Consider the following 15,958-nt stretch of genomic DNA (forward strand, 5'->3'; position numbering starts at 1 on the left):
ACAAGTATGGAAGAACCATCACTTCTACAACAAAAGACTGCTTTTTAAGTTAACTTCCTGATGTATCCGAATTCCTTAGCATATCCAAAACCTCAGAACAACTTCATGATGTAACAGAAACTACGGACTCTCTCTTTTCTAGCATTTTAAATACAGTTGCTCCTTTACGCTAAAGGAAGGTTAAGGAAACTAGTCTGACACCATGGTATAATGAGCATACTCGCACCCTAAAGAGAGCAGCCCGAAAAATGGAGCACTGCTGGAGGAAAACAAAACTAGAGGTATTTCATATTGCTTGGCGGGAAAGTAACCTATCCTACAGAAAAGCATTTAAAAACTGCTAGATCTGATTACTTTTATTCTCTTTTAGAAGAAAACAAACATAACCCCAGGTATTTATTCAATACAGTGGCAAAATTAACGAAAAATAAAGCCTCAACAAGTGTTGACATTTCCCAACATCACAGCATTAATGAATTTATGAACTACTTTACTTCTAAAATCGATACTATTAGAGATATAATTGCAACCATTCAGCCGTCAGCTACAGTATCGCATCAGACAGTGCACTATAGACCCCCTGAGGAACAGTTCCACTCATTCTCTACTATAGGAGAGGAAGAATTGTATAAACTTGTTAAATCATCTAAACCAACAACATGTATGTTAGACCCCATACCATCTAAGCTCCTAAAAGAGGTGCTTCCAGAAGTCATAGATCCTCTTCTGACTATTATTAATTCCTCATTGTCATTAGGATATGTCTCCAAAACCTTCAAACTGGCTGTTATTAAGCCTCTCTTCAAAAAACCACAACTTACTGTATAAGTTGTAAATGTACTGTAAATAACTATCTGTGTCAACTGGTTTATGCTTATGCCATTTATGACATTACTCCGATAAAAGAAAATGATTTAACGCATTTACATGACCACATGCATTTCGGCTTATTAACCCTATCAAGTCGATTAACGCGGATACGCGTTTTGAGTCATTTTCTCCTGATAACCCCGAAAAGAACTTAATTACACTTTCAGTTTTAATCGTACAGATAAGAGCAATACATCAATCGAATCTGTAAAGGGTCTACTTTTTTTTGGATAGACATAATAACAACAAAACTTTGTGCACTTATAAAATAAAGATAACAAACAAGGTGTGCTTTCTGCAGCCTTTGTCTGCGCTGATCTTTATTTACAAACACGTCATTAAAATGAACTGTAACTCCGTAAATACTCAACGAAAATACATGAGAGAGATATCTATAGAAAGCTTGACATGTCTATTTTTAAACTAAACAAGTGCCGCCGAAAACAGATATTCCTGTGATAAAGTAATCCATATGAAAACAACGCGATGTCTGTTTTTCATGTCTCCCTTCATTATATCTAATGTGACCACGCCCCCGCGCCGAACGCGCTATTCAGATTCAAACTGAAGCGCGCAGCTTGAATACGCCCATAACAGAAGAAAAAGCAGCAAGACTGTTCAAGTTTTTTTTATTTTACTGTTTGCTTCGCGATGAGAGGAATAACACATAATTCACCCCAAAAAGATGTGATTTGGTTGAGGATTTGAGAAATGGATTTCCTCAGAAAAAAAGAATGAAGCACTTTATTCAGCAGAGATCATAAACATGAGTAAGTCTCTTTTTATTTATTTATATACTTGTACTAGTTTTCACATAACGTGTAAACGTTTTACTAGTTAGACTTTTTCCAAACTATAATTCCTGACTAAATGTATAATCAAGTGAAACATTATGAAGTTTCAATAACAATATACAACACTATACCCTTCGAAAGCTTGATGTAAATAATATAAATGTAACAAATAGATAACTGTAACAAATGTAAAAACAATGCTTTTCTTTCCATTTATTCCCCCTAAAAACCCAGAAAAATATTCTCAACTCTTTTCAACATTAATAATAATGATGATAATAATAACAACAAACGTTTTTTTTTTTTTTTTTGTAGAAAATAAGATTGTTAAAAGGATTTCTGAAGGATTGTGTGACTGGAGTAAGCATGCCAAACAATTTGTTTGAAAGTCAGCTTTGATTGTTTCTAATAAACTGTTTAACTGCTCCCCCAAGTGGATATTAAATTATGTTGTGGGATAATTAAATATATTCTTAATAAACTACAAACATAAAATTATATAGATTTATTTTGTTCTCACATTCTCTCTTGTAACTCCTCACTCACAGTGGCACAGATGACTGAATGGCTCATTATGCAGCTCATTATGCGGCCCTTTGTCTTCTCAGGTGTAAATCACAATGATATTCATGGTAGTTGACGCCTACTCGCATATGACTTTTACCAACAAAAAGTGTCTTAGAAAATTTAAATCAATATATTGTTTTCTGTGAGTGAGTAAACAAGATGATTTTCACATCATTTAGAAAGAAAATTTCTAGGCTACAAGCTCCAGTTCTCAAAAATCCCGGGAACCATTGTTCTTTATGTGTTTTTTTGCCTTATTCAAGCGTTTTAACATTTTTAGTTTTTCACTAACCACGCATAATATTTTTCTCAAAAACACAATCATGTACATACATGCATTTCACATATTATTACAGCCCAGTTTGTGCTGATTACAGTGAGATTAGTCTTTACCCATTTAGATATTTATAAGAAACTGAAAAAAGCACAAATGTCAAGGCATGACAAAACTTCTCCAGGCCCCAAAAATACCCTTAGACTCCAGAGGGTTAAGCATAACGGACTTAACGTGCATGTAAATGCGCTCAATAAATGAAGAAAGCCAATCTTTTGTGTTAAAGTATTTGAATTTGTATTTTCGGAAATTGTTCAACGAGGACATGCAAACTGGTCAGACTAAGAGCAGTTCAGAACCCCCTTATGAGAAGACAAAATCAAAGGACCGTGACGTCGCCCGGTATGGCGCAGCCGGGGCCCCACCCTGGAGCCAGGCCCGGGGTTGGGGCTCGTATGCGAGCGCCTGGTGGCCGGGCCTCCCCCCACGGGGAGGGACTAGCTCTAGGGACGTGGAACGTCACCTCACTGGCGGGGAAGGAGCCTGAGATTGTGCGTGAGGTTGAGAGGTTCCGACTAGCGATAGTCTGGCTCACCTCTACGCACAGCTTGGGCTCTGGAACCACACTCCTCGAGAGAGGATGGACTCTTCACCACTCTGGAGTTGCCCATGGTGAGAGGCGGCGGGCTGGTGTGGGTTTGCTTATAGCCCCCCAGCTCAGCTGCCATGTGTTGGAGTTTACCCCGGTGAACGAGAGGGTCGCTTCCCTGCGCCTTCGGGTCGGGGATAGGTCTCTCACTGTCGTTCGTGCCTACGGGCCGAACGGCAGTGCAGAGTACCCAGCCTTCTTGGAGTCTCTGGGAGGGGTGCTGGAAAGTGCTCCGACTGGGGACTCCGTCGTTTTACTGGGGGACTTCAACGCCCACGTGGGCAACGAAAGTGACACCTGGAGGGGCGTGATTGGGAGGAACGGCCCCCCTGATCTGAACCCGAGCGGTGTTCAGTTATTGGACTTCTGTGCTAGTTACAGCTTGTCCATAACGAACACCATGTTCAAGCATAAGGGTGTCCATCAGTACACGTGGCACCAGGACACCCTAGGCCGTAGGTCGATGATCGACTTTGTGGTCGTTTCATCCGACCTCCGGCCGTATGTCTTGGACACTCGGGTGAAGAGAGGGGCGGAGCTGTCAACCGATCACCAACTGGTGGTGAGTTGGTTCCGATGGCGGGGGAGGAAGCTGGACAGACTCGGCAGACCCAAACGTACTGTGAGGGTCTGCTGGGAACGTTTGGCCGAGTCTCCTGTCAGAGAGATCTTCAACTCCCACCTCCGGCAGAGCTTCGACCGGATCCCGAGGGAGGCTGGAGATATTGAGTCCGAGTGGACCATGTTCTCCACCTCCATTGTCGAAACGGCCGCTCGGAGCTGTGGCCGTAAGGTTTTTCGGTGCCTGTCGAGGCGGCAATCCCCGAACCCGGTGGTGGACACCGGAAGTAAGGGATGCCGTCAAGCTGAAGAAGGAGTCCTATCGGGCCTGGTTGGCTTGTGGGACTCCTGAGGCAGCTGACAGGTACCGGCCGGCCAAGCGGACTAAAGCCCGGGTGGTTGTGGAGGCAAAAACTCGGGCCTGGGAGGAGTTCGGTGAGGCCATGGAGAAGGACTATCGGTCGGCCTCGAAGAGATTCTGGCAAACCGTCCGGCGCCTCAGGAGAGGGAAGCAGTGCCCTACCAACCGTGTTTACAGTAGAGGTGGGGAGCTGATGACCTCAACTGGGGATGTCGTTGGACGGTGGAAGCAATACTTCGAGGATCTCCTCAATCCCGCTGTCAAGTCTTCCATTGAGGAAGCAGAGGCTGAGGGCTCAGATGTGGACTCGTCCATCACCCAAGCTGAAGTCACCGAGGTAGTCAAGAAACTCCTCGGTGTCAAGGCACCGGGGGTGGATGAGATCCGCCTTGAGTACCTCAAGTCTCTGGATGTTGTGGGGCTGTCTTGGCTGACACGCCTCTGCAGCATCGCGTGGCAGTCGGGGACGGTGCCTCTGGGATGGCAGACCGGGGTGGTGGTCCCTCTTTTTAAGAAGGGGGACCGGAGGGTGTGTTCCAACTACAGGGGGATCACACTTCTCAGCCTCCCTGGGAAAGTCTATGCCAGGGTACTGGAGAGGAGAATCCGGCCGATAGTAGAACCTCGGATTCAGGAGGAACAGTGTGGTTTTTGTCCAGGCCGTGGAACACTGGACCAGCTCTATACCCTCTACAGGGTGCTGGAGGGTTCATGGGAGTTTGCCCAACCAGTCCACATGTGCTTTGTGGATTTGGATAAGGCATTCGACTGTGTCCCTCGCGGCGGCCTGTGGAGGGTGCTCCTGGAGTATGGGGTCCGGGGCCCTTTGCTAAGGGCTATCCGGTCCCTGTACGACCGGAGCAGGAGCTTGGTTCGTATTGCCAGCAGTAAGTCAGACTTGTTCCCGGTGCGTGTTGGACTCCGGCAGGGCTGCCCTTTGTCGCCGGTTCTGTTCATGATTTTTATGGACAGAATTTCTAGGCGCAGCCAGGGGCCGGAGGGGGTCAGGTTTGGTGACAACACGATTTCGTCTCTGCTCTTTGCGGATGATGTTGTCGTGTTGGCCTCATCAAGCCAGGACCTTCAGCATGCACTGGGACGGTTTGCAGCCGAGTGTGAAGCGGCTGGGATGAGAATCAGCACCTCCAAATCCGAGGCCATGGTCCTCAGTCAGAAAAGGGTGGCTTGCCCACTTCAGGTTGGTGGAGAGTTCCTGCCTCAAGTGGAGGAGTTTAAGTATCTTGGGGTCTTGTTCACGAGTGAGGGAAGGATGGAACGGGAGATTGACAGACGGATCGGTGCAGCTTCTGCAGTAATGCGGTCGATGTACCGGTCTGTCGTGGTGAAGAAAGAGCTGAGCCGCAAGGCGAAGCTCTCGATTTACCGGTCAATCTACGTTCCTACTCTCACCTATGGTCATGAGCTTTGGGTCATGATCGAAAGGACAAGATCACGGATACAGGCGGCCGAAATGAGCTTTCTCCGCAGGGTGGCTGGGCGATCCCTTAGAGATAGGGTGAGAAGCTCAGTCACCCGGGAGGAGCTCAGAGTAGAGCCGCTGCTCCTCCACATCGAAAGGGGTCAGCTGAGGTGGCTCGGGCATCTGTTCCGGATGCCTCCTGGACGCCTTCCCGGGAAGGTGTTCCGGGCGCGTCCCAGTGGGAGGAGACCCTGGGGAAGACCTAGGACACGCTGGAGAGACTATGTCTCCCGGCTGGCCTGGGAACGCCTCAGTGTCCCCCCAGAAGAGCTGGAGGAAGTGTCTAGGGAGAGGGAAGTCTGAGGTTCTCTGCTTAGACTGCTGCCCCCGCGACCCGGCCCCGGATAAGCGGAAGAAGATGGATGGATGGATGGATGGACATGCAAATTCAAAACAGAATGGATATTTCTCAGATAATTACCAAGAATAAAAGATGTGGTCATATGTTTAGCACAAATGCTTACTCAAAATGAACTGATAAAAGATATAACGAAATCAATATATTCTGACCAGGCCCTCATGTTGTACCAAACCCATAAGACTTCTGTTTATCTTTGAAATACACATTTAGATATTTTAATTAGTCAGTCAAAGTCATTCAAAGTCCATAGCTCATTAGATTAGAGAGTAGCATTTTTCTAAATATTTTGCTATATTACATGTTTTCACAAGTTTTATTTACAATGTAAATGTTTAAATAAAACTTATTTGAGACTTAATCATTTCAATGCATTACTATTTTTAATAAGATCAACAAAAATTTAACTTCTTTTGTTTTTTTTATTTTGTACTGTTCTCTAAGGTCCACTTATGTTATCAAGATTTTTTACATCAAAAAACATCATCATATAGAAGTAATAAGCTATTTTCTGTCCTGTTTTTAAGCCCCTCATCAGATCGCTCTGTTTGAATTGGTGTAGAGGATTGTAGACTCGGAAGTAAATGCCCACTGCTACATTGGCTAACACTTGTGTATGTTTGACAGCTTACATTCCTCATAGATGGTCGCTACTGTGATTTAAGTCATAAATACATATATAACTCAATACATATCAAATGATTTGTAAGAAGAGGAAGCAATAGTGACCATGTAAACAGGAAAAAACTAAATTTTGCGACATTCCATTCGGATCAAATATTATATAATATAAGAGTTGCACAGCACTGTCTTTTAGTTTCAATCTTTCTGAAAATCCGTGGTAAAATTAAGGGAACAAAGGACCAAGTTCTTACTGATTGGGTCTGGATCTTCATTAAAAACAAGGTTCATTCACTCTTTCCTAACTTTGGCAACGCAAGTTGTTTTTCCACAACTTGTCACTGCACAGCATCTTATTTTCTTCAGAGCCATCATTATCGGTTGGTTACATGTGAGAATCGGTGGGCGGGGCTAAACAGACAGTGATGCAGACTCAGTGGGTGGAGCTAAACAGGCAGTGATGTAGAAACGGTGGGCGGAGCTAAACAGGCAGTGAAGTAGAAGCAGATGCTGATCTGTGGAGGAAGTGCTTATCCACACTATTACATCATAGAGTTGTACATTCTAAAAGCTGTTATTTGGGCAGACTGCCTTCATACTCAAAACTTTGTTGTTAGCTTGTAAGCATTTTTTAGACTAACAACTGAGTTTTGAGTTCTGAAACTTACAGGATGATTTTATAGTACAATGTGATCTCTGATATATGTCAAAAGATCACTGGAATTTTGGTTTTTCAGTTGACCCCTTTAAAAAAATCATGAAGACATCATAAATGAAAATGATATTTATCTAACAGAGACCTGACTGAAGCAAGGCTGTTTGAACATCCATTTGACATCTATATTTGATATGCTCTGTGTATATGGGTTTATCAAGCTTTATACGTGAATAAAGGCCAAAAAAGGACTTTTAATGGAGGGATGTAAATTTCTATAAAATATCTTCATTTGTGTTTTGAAGATGAACAAAAGGCTTATTGGCCAATAAATTAAGCTGCTGTTAATCTTCAGGTTATTAAATATCAACTAGGGCATTAACATCAATCAGTTGCTAACTGCAATTAATCAATGTTATAAATCATGATGTGATTATTTCCCACTGAATATTCTGTTAGAAAACACATCACAGTATGTAACAGGTATATGGTTTAAAGGTGTTTGTACGATCATACAGAATTAAACTCACCTCTGACTCTTTATCACTGGAGGAGCCCAAGCTACCAAAACTGTGATTGGAACATTCGTTGTTTGTCAAGGTCTGCAAAGGAGAAACACATTTACATGAGTCGATGCAGATGAGCCAGGCAGATGAATATGAGGTATTCATGCAGCAGGTGTTATGAATTAATTATTTGACAACTTCAAGGAGAGGACAGTTGTATAAGCAAGGCAACATTACACAACAATAGAGAATTGCATGTTTCAGTATGATGCCCACTGTAACCTGACATGAACCTCACGGTCACAATGTCCTCCCTTTCAGAAAACACTAATTTCTTCAAAAGCTCATCATGAAAGTAGGAAGACTTTGAGCCTCTGCCATGAAACTGGCTGTGTTTGAAACAACATTAAGTCAAGCAGCATCCAGAGGCAAGAAGCCTAAGTTTGTGTAACATCCTATTAGGGCTGCACAAAAAAAACTATTAAATAAACATGCAAATTTATGCAATTTCACTGATTAAATGTTTGGTCAGTGTGTTTTAGAGTGAAGCACGGCACTGTGTTCTTTTAAGGGCTCCCTGTTTTCCGCCAGATTAAACATTTGATAGTTTACATTTGAAAATCTAGAAATTAAGATTAAATGTGTGATTTTATATCTGAAATGCAAACATTTGATAATTTTAATTATATTCACAATATAATAAGTTCTGGGGGTGCAACTAGGGCTGTGACGGTTGCCGTGACAACCGCGTCACCGCGGTGGTCGGTTGCTACCGCGGTTGTCTACTGCCACCGGCGGTAGTGCACGTGACGTCACAAACATAATACAAAGTTTTGTATATAAGTGTAATAACTGTAATAGTTGCAAATTCTAAGTCTATGGTAGTGATGCACCGAAATGAAAATTCTGCGCCGAAACCGAAACCGAAAATTTAGGATGCACTTGGCCGAAAACCGAAACTGAAGCCGAAAATGGCTTCTTTTAAAAACGTATATATATATTGCTTGGATTTAATGGATCTGAATTGAAAAATCACAATATAATAATCAAACTTTTATTAACAGTTACATAACAAAACATAACATTTTTAACAATAAATATAAATAATAATTATTCTTCAAGTTTTATGTTCCATTAAAAATTGTGCAAAAAATTTCACAATTTTGGAGATTTTTGCAGGACAAATGCTACATATTGCAACTTTGGTGTCCTCTCGTATAGGGCTGTCACTTTTGTGAAAAAAAAATCCTGTTTGATTTTTGAGACATAGGCAAAGTGTTCATTGAATCGTTAGTAAATTGCCTATATTTGGCGTTGATCCGTTTTTCAACGCCAAATATAGGCAAATCCACTGACAACTAAACAGGCATTAGGGCGAACGTAAAGAGGGCGCTTGAGACGCGCACAAGTCAGCAATGTGGACTGCCATAACATCAATGAAAAACATTACTGAAGGCTACATTGATATTATGCACTAATAGGCTCTGTGTGTGTGTGTGTGTGTGTGAGTGTGTGTGTGTGTGTGTGTGTGTGTGTGTGTGTGTGTGAATCAGAACCTGCAGTTGCTGCTGCGAGCGTATAGTGACGAGCTGGACGCGAGAGAAGGCCGTTAAAATCGATTCCCTGTTTTCGTTTTCAAAACTTGTGTTGGTTGGTCCGATCGATTGTGCAGCTTTTGTGACAAGCCTTTTTTGATTGTGACAGCCCTTTGACATGCTTAATCTTTGATAGGCAGACGCGTGATAACAGCTCGACTGTGAGTAAAACCGAAGCGCTTGCGCACGGATGGGAGGGGCGGGTGACATTCATTTTCGGTTTACGTTTTAGGCTGTTTTTTTTATTTCGGCCCGAAACCGATAATGCCATTTCGGCCGAAAATTTTCGGCGGCCGAAATTTCGGTGCACCCCTAGTCTATGGTAATTAACAAATTACCTCAAACACAGCGTTTCCTTTAGATTGGCAGATTTGAGCGCAGGAAAATACAGTTTATACATTCAGCAAATTAATTTAGTGCTGGGCGATGGATCTTGTTGGGAAAGCAAATACCACCTCACCGATCTGGAGTCATCTGCATTCATGTCACCCATCAGCATTTGCACAAGTTCTCGTGATCGCAAACGCTGGCTGGTAAGGTTTGGTGAGGCTTTCTCCAAACTGGCCAAATACAAACGAGACCGCGATAAATAAAAGATGGAAACAAGAAATATGGCAACGATTCCTATTTCAAAGAGAGCGCGGACAGATGAGGAGTTACTGAGCTTGCTTGGTGGCGGAAAGTTAACCGGACGCAACACAACCGCGTTGCTACAGGTTTAGTCTGTCTAGTATCTATACAGGACATTTGAACTCTGTGTCAGTAGCCTACATCACAGACCGGACGGGGATTTATCATGTCATGTTGTGCTACATCCAGTGTAGCATCACTGATTATAATGAGTATTTTGTTGCGCTGCATTGCTCGCGTCCGTTAGACAGGGTGTATTTAACTTTCTTATTTAGGCTACTTTCTTGTAGCCTAAATAAACATTATTTCTTTGATATTTATTTTAGTGTTTTGCAGACGGCGTTCACTGACAGAAGTGCTCAAATAAACACGAACTGACGAGTTAAATAGGATGTGTTAGAGGAGTGAGACAGTGCTGGGCTGATTTCTAGACGTGCATAGGCTACATATAAATATATCCTGTATATAATATATATAAAATATATTACATGCATGCACAGTTTAAGTCAGCTTTAATCACCTTTTTTGGTAATTCCATGAATTAACTGACCACGACACTGTTTGCATATAGTTTATTTTGCAGTTTGATATGAAAGGATATGCACAAAGGAAGCACGCACCGCCTTTGAGCACAGGACCGTCCGCGCTCGCTTAACTTGCACCTGATAATAAAGTGAAGTGGAGCGCGTGTCTGAAACGTTTCCTGTTCAGTCATTCTGCGAGTCTGCGACTGAATAAATTCACTTCTTGTCATGAGAAAAAGTGACAGAAGCAGCAGTTGTGAGTGGGTGGCCATCCCCGCCCCTACGTAAAATAATTTGAATACGTTAAACTGGAAAAAAATTATCGCCTTGGTTAATGAGCAAATTTTGACACTAATATATATATATATATATATATATATATATATATATAATTTTTTTTTTTTTTTTTTTTTTTTTCAAACACCGCGCCACCGGCGGTTGTTGGTCCATGACTACCGCGGTGGTAAAAATAAGCCACCGTCACAGCCCTAGGTGCAACACAATGAAAATTCTTGGCCGAAGCCGAACAAAGTGAAACATTGGACCAAAGGCCGAATACCGAACATGGTTTTTCACGTTTGTATCACAATTGCATAAATTAAATAGCCATTAAAATTAAATTAATAAAAGTTAGTAAAATAATACTTCTTGGCCATTTTTTGAGACTCCCTTATTGAATCAATCATGTATATTTTACTGTACAAATAAAAGCAGCCTTGCTGAGCAGAGTAGACATCTTTTAAAACAATTAATATTATTGCCTTTTTTTATTTTACTTAATAGAACAAAAGAGGGTTTTTTTCACTATTTTTGGCAAAATAATTTCAGTTGCCGAACATTTGGTGCATACCTAATTATTTCAATATCTACAACCCGAATTTTAAAAAACAATTTCAACCCGTTTTTTAAATTTTAATAAAATGAAAACTAAAAGACTTTCAAATCACATGAGCCAATATTTTATTCACAATAGAACATAGATAACATAGCAAATGTTTAAACTGAGAAAGTTTACAATTTTATGCACAAAATGAGCTCATTTCAATTTTGATTTCTGCTACAGGTCTCAAAAAAGTTGGGACGGGGCATGTTCACCATGGTGTAGCATCTCCTTTTCTTTTCAAAACAGTTTGAAGACGTCTGGGCATTGAGGCTATGAGTTGCTGGAGTGTTGCTGTTGGAATTTGGTCCCATTCTTGCCTTATATAGATTTCCAGCTGCTGAAGAGTTCGTGGTCGTCTTTGACGTATTTTTCGTTTAATGATGTGCCAAATTTTCTCTATAGGTGAAAGATCTGGACTGCAGGCAGGCCAGGTTAGCACCCGGACTCTTCTACGACAAAGCCATGCTGTTGTTATAGCTGCAGTATGTGGTTTTGCATTGTCCTGCTGAAATAAACAAGGCCTTCCCTGAAATAGACGTTGTTTGGAGGGAAGCATATGTTGCTCTAAAACCTTTATATACCTTTCAGCATTCACAGAGCCTTCCAAAACATGCAAGCTGCCCATACTGTATGCACTTATGCACCCCCATACCATCAGAGATGCTGGCTTTTGAACTGAACGCTGATAACATGCTGGAAGGTCTCCCTCCTCTTTAGCCCGGAGGACACGGCGTCCGTGATTTCCAACAAGAATGTCAAATTTGGACTCGTCTGACCATAAAACACTATTCCACTTTGAAATAGTCCATTTTAAATGAGCCTTGGCCCACATGACACGACGGCGCTTCTGGACCATGTTCACATATGGCTTCCTTTTTGCATGATAGAGCTTTAGTTGGCATCTGCTGATGGCACGGCGGATTGTGTTTACCGACAGTGGTTTCTGAAAGTATTCCTGGGCCCATTTAGTAATGTCATTGACACAATCATGCCGATGAGTGATGCAGTGTCGTCTGAGAGCCCGAAGACCACGGGCATCCAATAAAGGTCTCCAGCCTTGTCCCTTACGCACAGAGATTTCTCCAGTTTCTCTGAATCTTTTGATGATGTTATGCACTGTAGTTGATGAGATTTGCAAAGCCTTTGCAATTTGACGTTGAGGAACATTGTTTTTAAAGTTTTCCACAATTTTTTTACGCAGTCTTTCACAGATTGGAGAGCCTCTGCCCATCTTTACTTCTGAGAGACTCTGCTTCTCTAAGACAAAGCTTTTATAGCTAATCATGTTACAGACCTGATATCAATTAACTTAATTAATCACTAGATGTTCTCTCAGCTGAATCTTTTCAAAACTGCTTGCTTTTTTAGCCATTTGTTGCCCCCGTGCCAACTTTTTTGAGACCTTTAGCAGGCATTACATTTTAAATGAGCTAATTAAGTGGATAAAAGTGTAAAATTTCTCAGTTTAAACATTTGTTACGTTATCTATGTTCTATTGTGAATAAAATATTGGCTCATGTGATTTGAAATTCCTTTAGTTTTCATTTTATTAAAATTTAAAAAACGTCCCAACTTTTCCGGAATTCGGGTTGTATCTATATATCCATCTATCTATAATATATAATTTTTTGCTTTACAGGGATATATTCAAAAAGTATTGTTTTGATTTAGTAAAATTTATATTTTTATTTAGTAATAATAATAATAATAATAATAATAATAATAAAAAAAAATAATAATAATAATATAAAAGAAAGCAGCCTGGATGTACATATACTTGATCACCTATAACATCCCAACAGTCGCCAGTTTGGTGAAAAGAATTGGTGTCTGAACAATCAGTTGAAAAAAAAATTATAAAGGGTAACCTTTTTCCTTAGGACTATTCCTAGCAAGAAATAAGCATTACAGTCAACAAATATGTGCTTGATTAGCTTTAAACCTAGCTTGAAATTGTTCAACATCATAAGCGAGGCGTAATGGCATCTTGAAAGCCACAGAAGTTCTTCATACAAAAATGCTACCTCCTGCCACTGCTACTGTTTGCAAGCTTGTGTGTTAGCAGTAACAGTTGGATGATAAAGTCAGCCACTAACTTTGGTTCCTCCGCTAGCGCTGCCAGTGCTGCCCGCTGTGTTTCCACTGACTCCGCCCAGAAATCTGGCCTCCAGCAATTCCTGCCGGCGCGGGTCCAGACTGTGCAGCTCCTCCATAGCACCTGAGTGATAACACACATACACATGCACATTTAGGTCACTAGATGTGTTTCAGCCTTGAAAAGTGCTATGTTTATACTCACTCTATATAGGTAGACAGGACAGAAAAAAATAACGTGCATGGTGTTATATCTAACAGTCTCCTGGGTAATGTGCTCACAATCACAGGTACAGCACTCCCCAGAGCTTACATAGTACTCAATGCTAGATCACAAACAGGTGAAACATCAGGAGCTGTGTGTTACAATCAGAGACACGAAAACATCCAGTGTTATCCTTCACTAGGGTTATGCATCGTTTGAATGTTAGTGATTATGATTCTTAACGATTCCTAGTTTTGATTCCAATAAGATAAAAAAATCCAATATAAGTTATACTAACTTCCAATCCATTATATATAATAAGTATACACTACTTTATCTAAATTAAGTTATACATTTAGATGTCAAACATTTATTGTCCTTTTGCAAAGCTGAATAACGTGCAAAATCAGCAGCCTACAGAACACTGCAAGAGGATCTTTCGCCACTAAAAACAACTAGACTTCAAATAGTAAAATGTTAAATAAGCAGTCAGCAATAAAATGGGATCAAACAAATCAATTAGCAATAGCATAAATAAACTGAACAAAATTTCAGGTACAGAAACTGTAATTAAAAGTTTAAAAGCACTGCATTTTCTTTTCATGAATGAAATATAGATTCATTAAAGTTATTACATTTATTGAGTCAAGATCAGTGAATGATTTTCTTTTGTTCTTTGATTAACATTAATGACAGGCAGCTTGTTTATTAGGCTGTTGTCTCTTTAACACCAAACGCACGCAGATCTAAATATACTACACGTGCATTTTCTTTCTCATCCGTTTGCATTCACTTAAGATAAAAACGGCTGTGTTTATGATGATATACTGATGTAGTTTTATTCATACTACGATAAATATGAAAGATGTCAGTTCCAGCCCGGAACAATCTTTTCTGCAGTGAAAATGCACGGAGCGGTTGGAAAACAGACACAGGTAGGGAACCTGCCTCAAGACTGTTCCTGCAAGTCCTTTTATATTACATTATTACACGGCTCTGTGGAATACTTGATTCTGATTGGTCATTCGCGACGTTCTGAGGTATGTTATCCCTCGATAATATACTGTAAAGCTAATAACACAGGCTCATCTGGATAACAGCAATCGGCACTGTACTCTTGCTAGGAACACTTTTTCTTGGTGGTAGCGTTTGTTTAGCTTATAAAATATTAAAACTCGATTCAAAATGGTGTACAATTGTTTATGTCATCCTGGTATCGTGGACTCGCTCTCGTTTCATACAAACGCAGCTGCTGAAGCCATTTTGCTACTATTGTTTTGTACACTGTAATGGATAAGAGAACTAACTGCTAAGATTTTCGTCTTTATTTTATTTGCCTTAATTATTTTGTGGTGAAATGTTGTGTAATACGTGATTTGACAGCATCGTTTCCCTTAAATATCTGTTTAGTTTGAATTTTAGTTTCAATTCACAACTTCAACTTGCTTGAACTTGTGTTCAAATATTTCAACTCAAATCAATATTTTGCATCTAATTATTTACTTATGTGGCAAGTAGCCGTGTAATAAGTGGGATAATGTAGATCCAGCCGGTTGTTCTCGCAGAATAAACCCCTTCAGGCTGATACCAGACTGATTACTCTGTCTGGGTTTATTCTGCAAGAACAACCGGCTGGATGTACATTCTCCCTTACTTAAAATGCTTAGCACACACCCAAAAACTGGGCTGTATTTATGAAACATGAGCAAAAGGAATGCATTCATAAATGTCAATTACATCAAATTGTTGCAGTTTATTCAATGGAACGAATTACACTATATGAAGTCAAAATTCTGAAGACATCTAATTCTCTATTATTAAAATATTAATGTTATGACAAATAGTCATCAAAACTATGGGAATACGAACAAAAAAGTAAATACAACTCTTATTTAAGCTTCCTCTTTGTCTAAATTCCAGCTCAGCTCCTTCTGGACATCATCAGTTTGCATGTTCAAGATCTGCATTAGGGCTGTGTAAAAAATCGAATGCGATTTCTATGCGCATCTCATCAGTAAAGGCGCTCCTGTAATTAGAAGTACATCTCCAACACATGCATTCAGATCAGGGTTGCCAGGTTTTCACAACAAATCCTGCTCAGTTGCTTCTCAAAACTAGTCCAAAACTAGCCCAAGCGCGTTTCCAGGAGGTTCCCCGATAAAAATTGCTTTCCGGGGTTAAAATATACATTTTTTGGAGGGGTTACCTTGGTAAAATTCGCATTTTAGGGGCTAAATATCACGTTATTGGTATTGGGGTTGCTTTAAACCGCGGACATGAAAAACAACCGCAGACTTGGCAACACTGGTTCAGACTGAGCAGCAGTTACTA

At 40.7% G+C, this 15,958-nt stretch overlaps 1 protein-coding gene across 2 annotated transcripts in view; it reads right to left on the reverse strand.

The window, feature by feature from the left end:
• LOC132094849 (serine/threonine-protein kinase tousled-like 1-B) overlaps positions 1-15,958 on the reverse strand; it is a 56,909-nt gene that overhangs the window by 19,531 nt on the left and 21,420 nt on the right. For both annotated transcript variants that reach the window (XM_059499479.1, XM_059499480.1), the window contains 2 exons: positions 13,425-13,546; positions 7,721-7,792 (listed from right to left, as the gene is read on the reverse strand). In XM_059499479.1, the coding sequence (XP_059355462.1) occupies positions 7,721-7,792; positions 13,425-13,541 (189 nt within the window). In that variant the 5' untranslated portion in view covers positions 13,542-13,546. The remainder of the gene's footprint in view (positions 1-7,720; positions 7,793-13,424; positions 13,547-15,958) is intronic.

The sequence above is a fragment of the Carassius carassius genome, chromosome 19 (assembly GCF_963082965.1).
Source record: "Carassius carassius chromosome 19, fCarCar2.1, whole genome shotgun sequence".
Classification (NCBI taxonomy): Eukaryota; Metazoa; Chordata; class Actinopteri; order Cypriniformes; family Cyprinidae; genus Carassius; species Carassius carassius.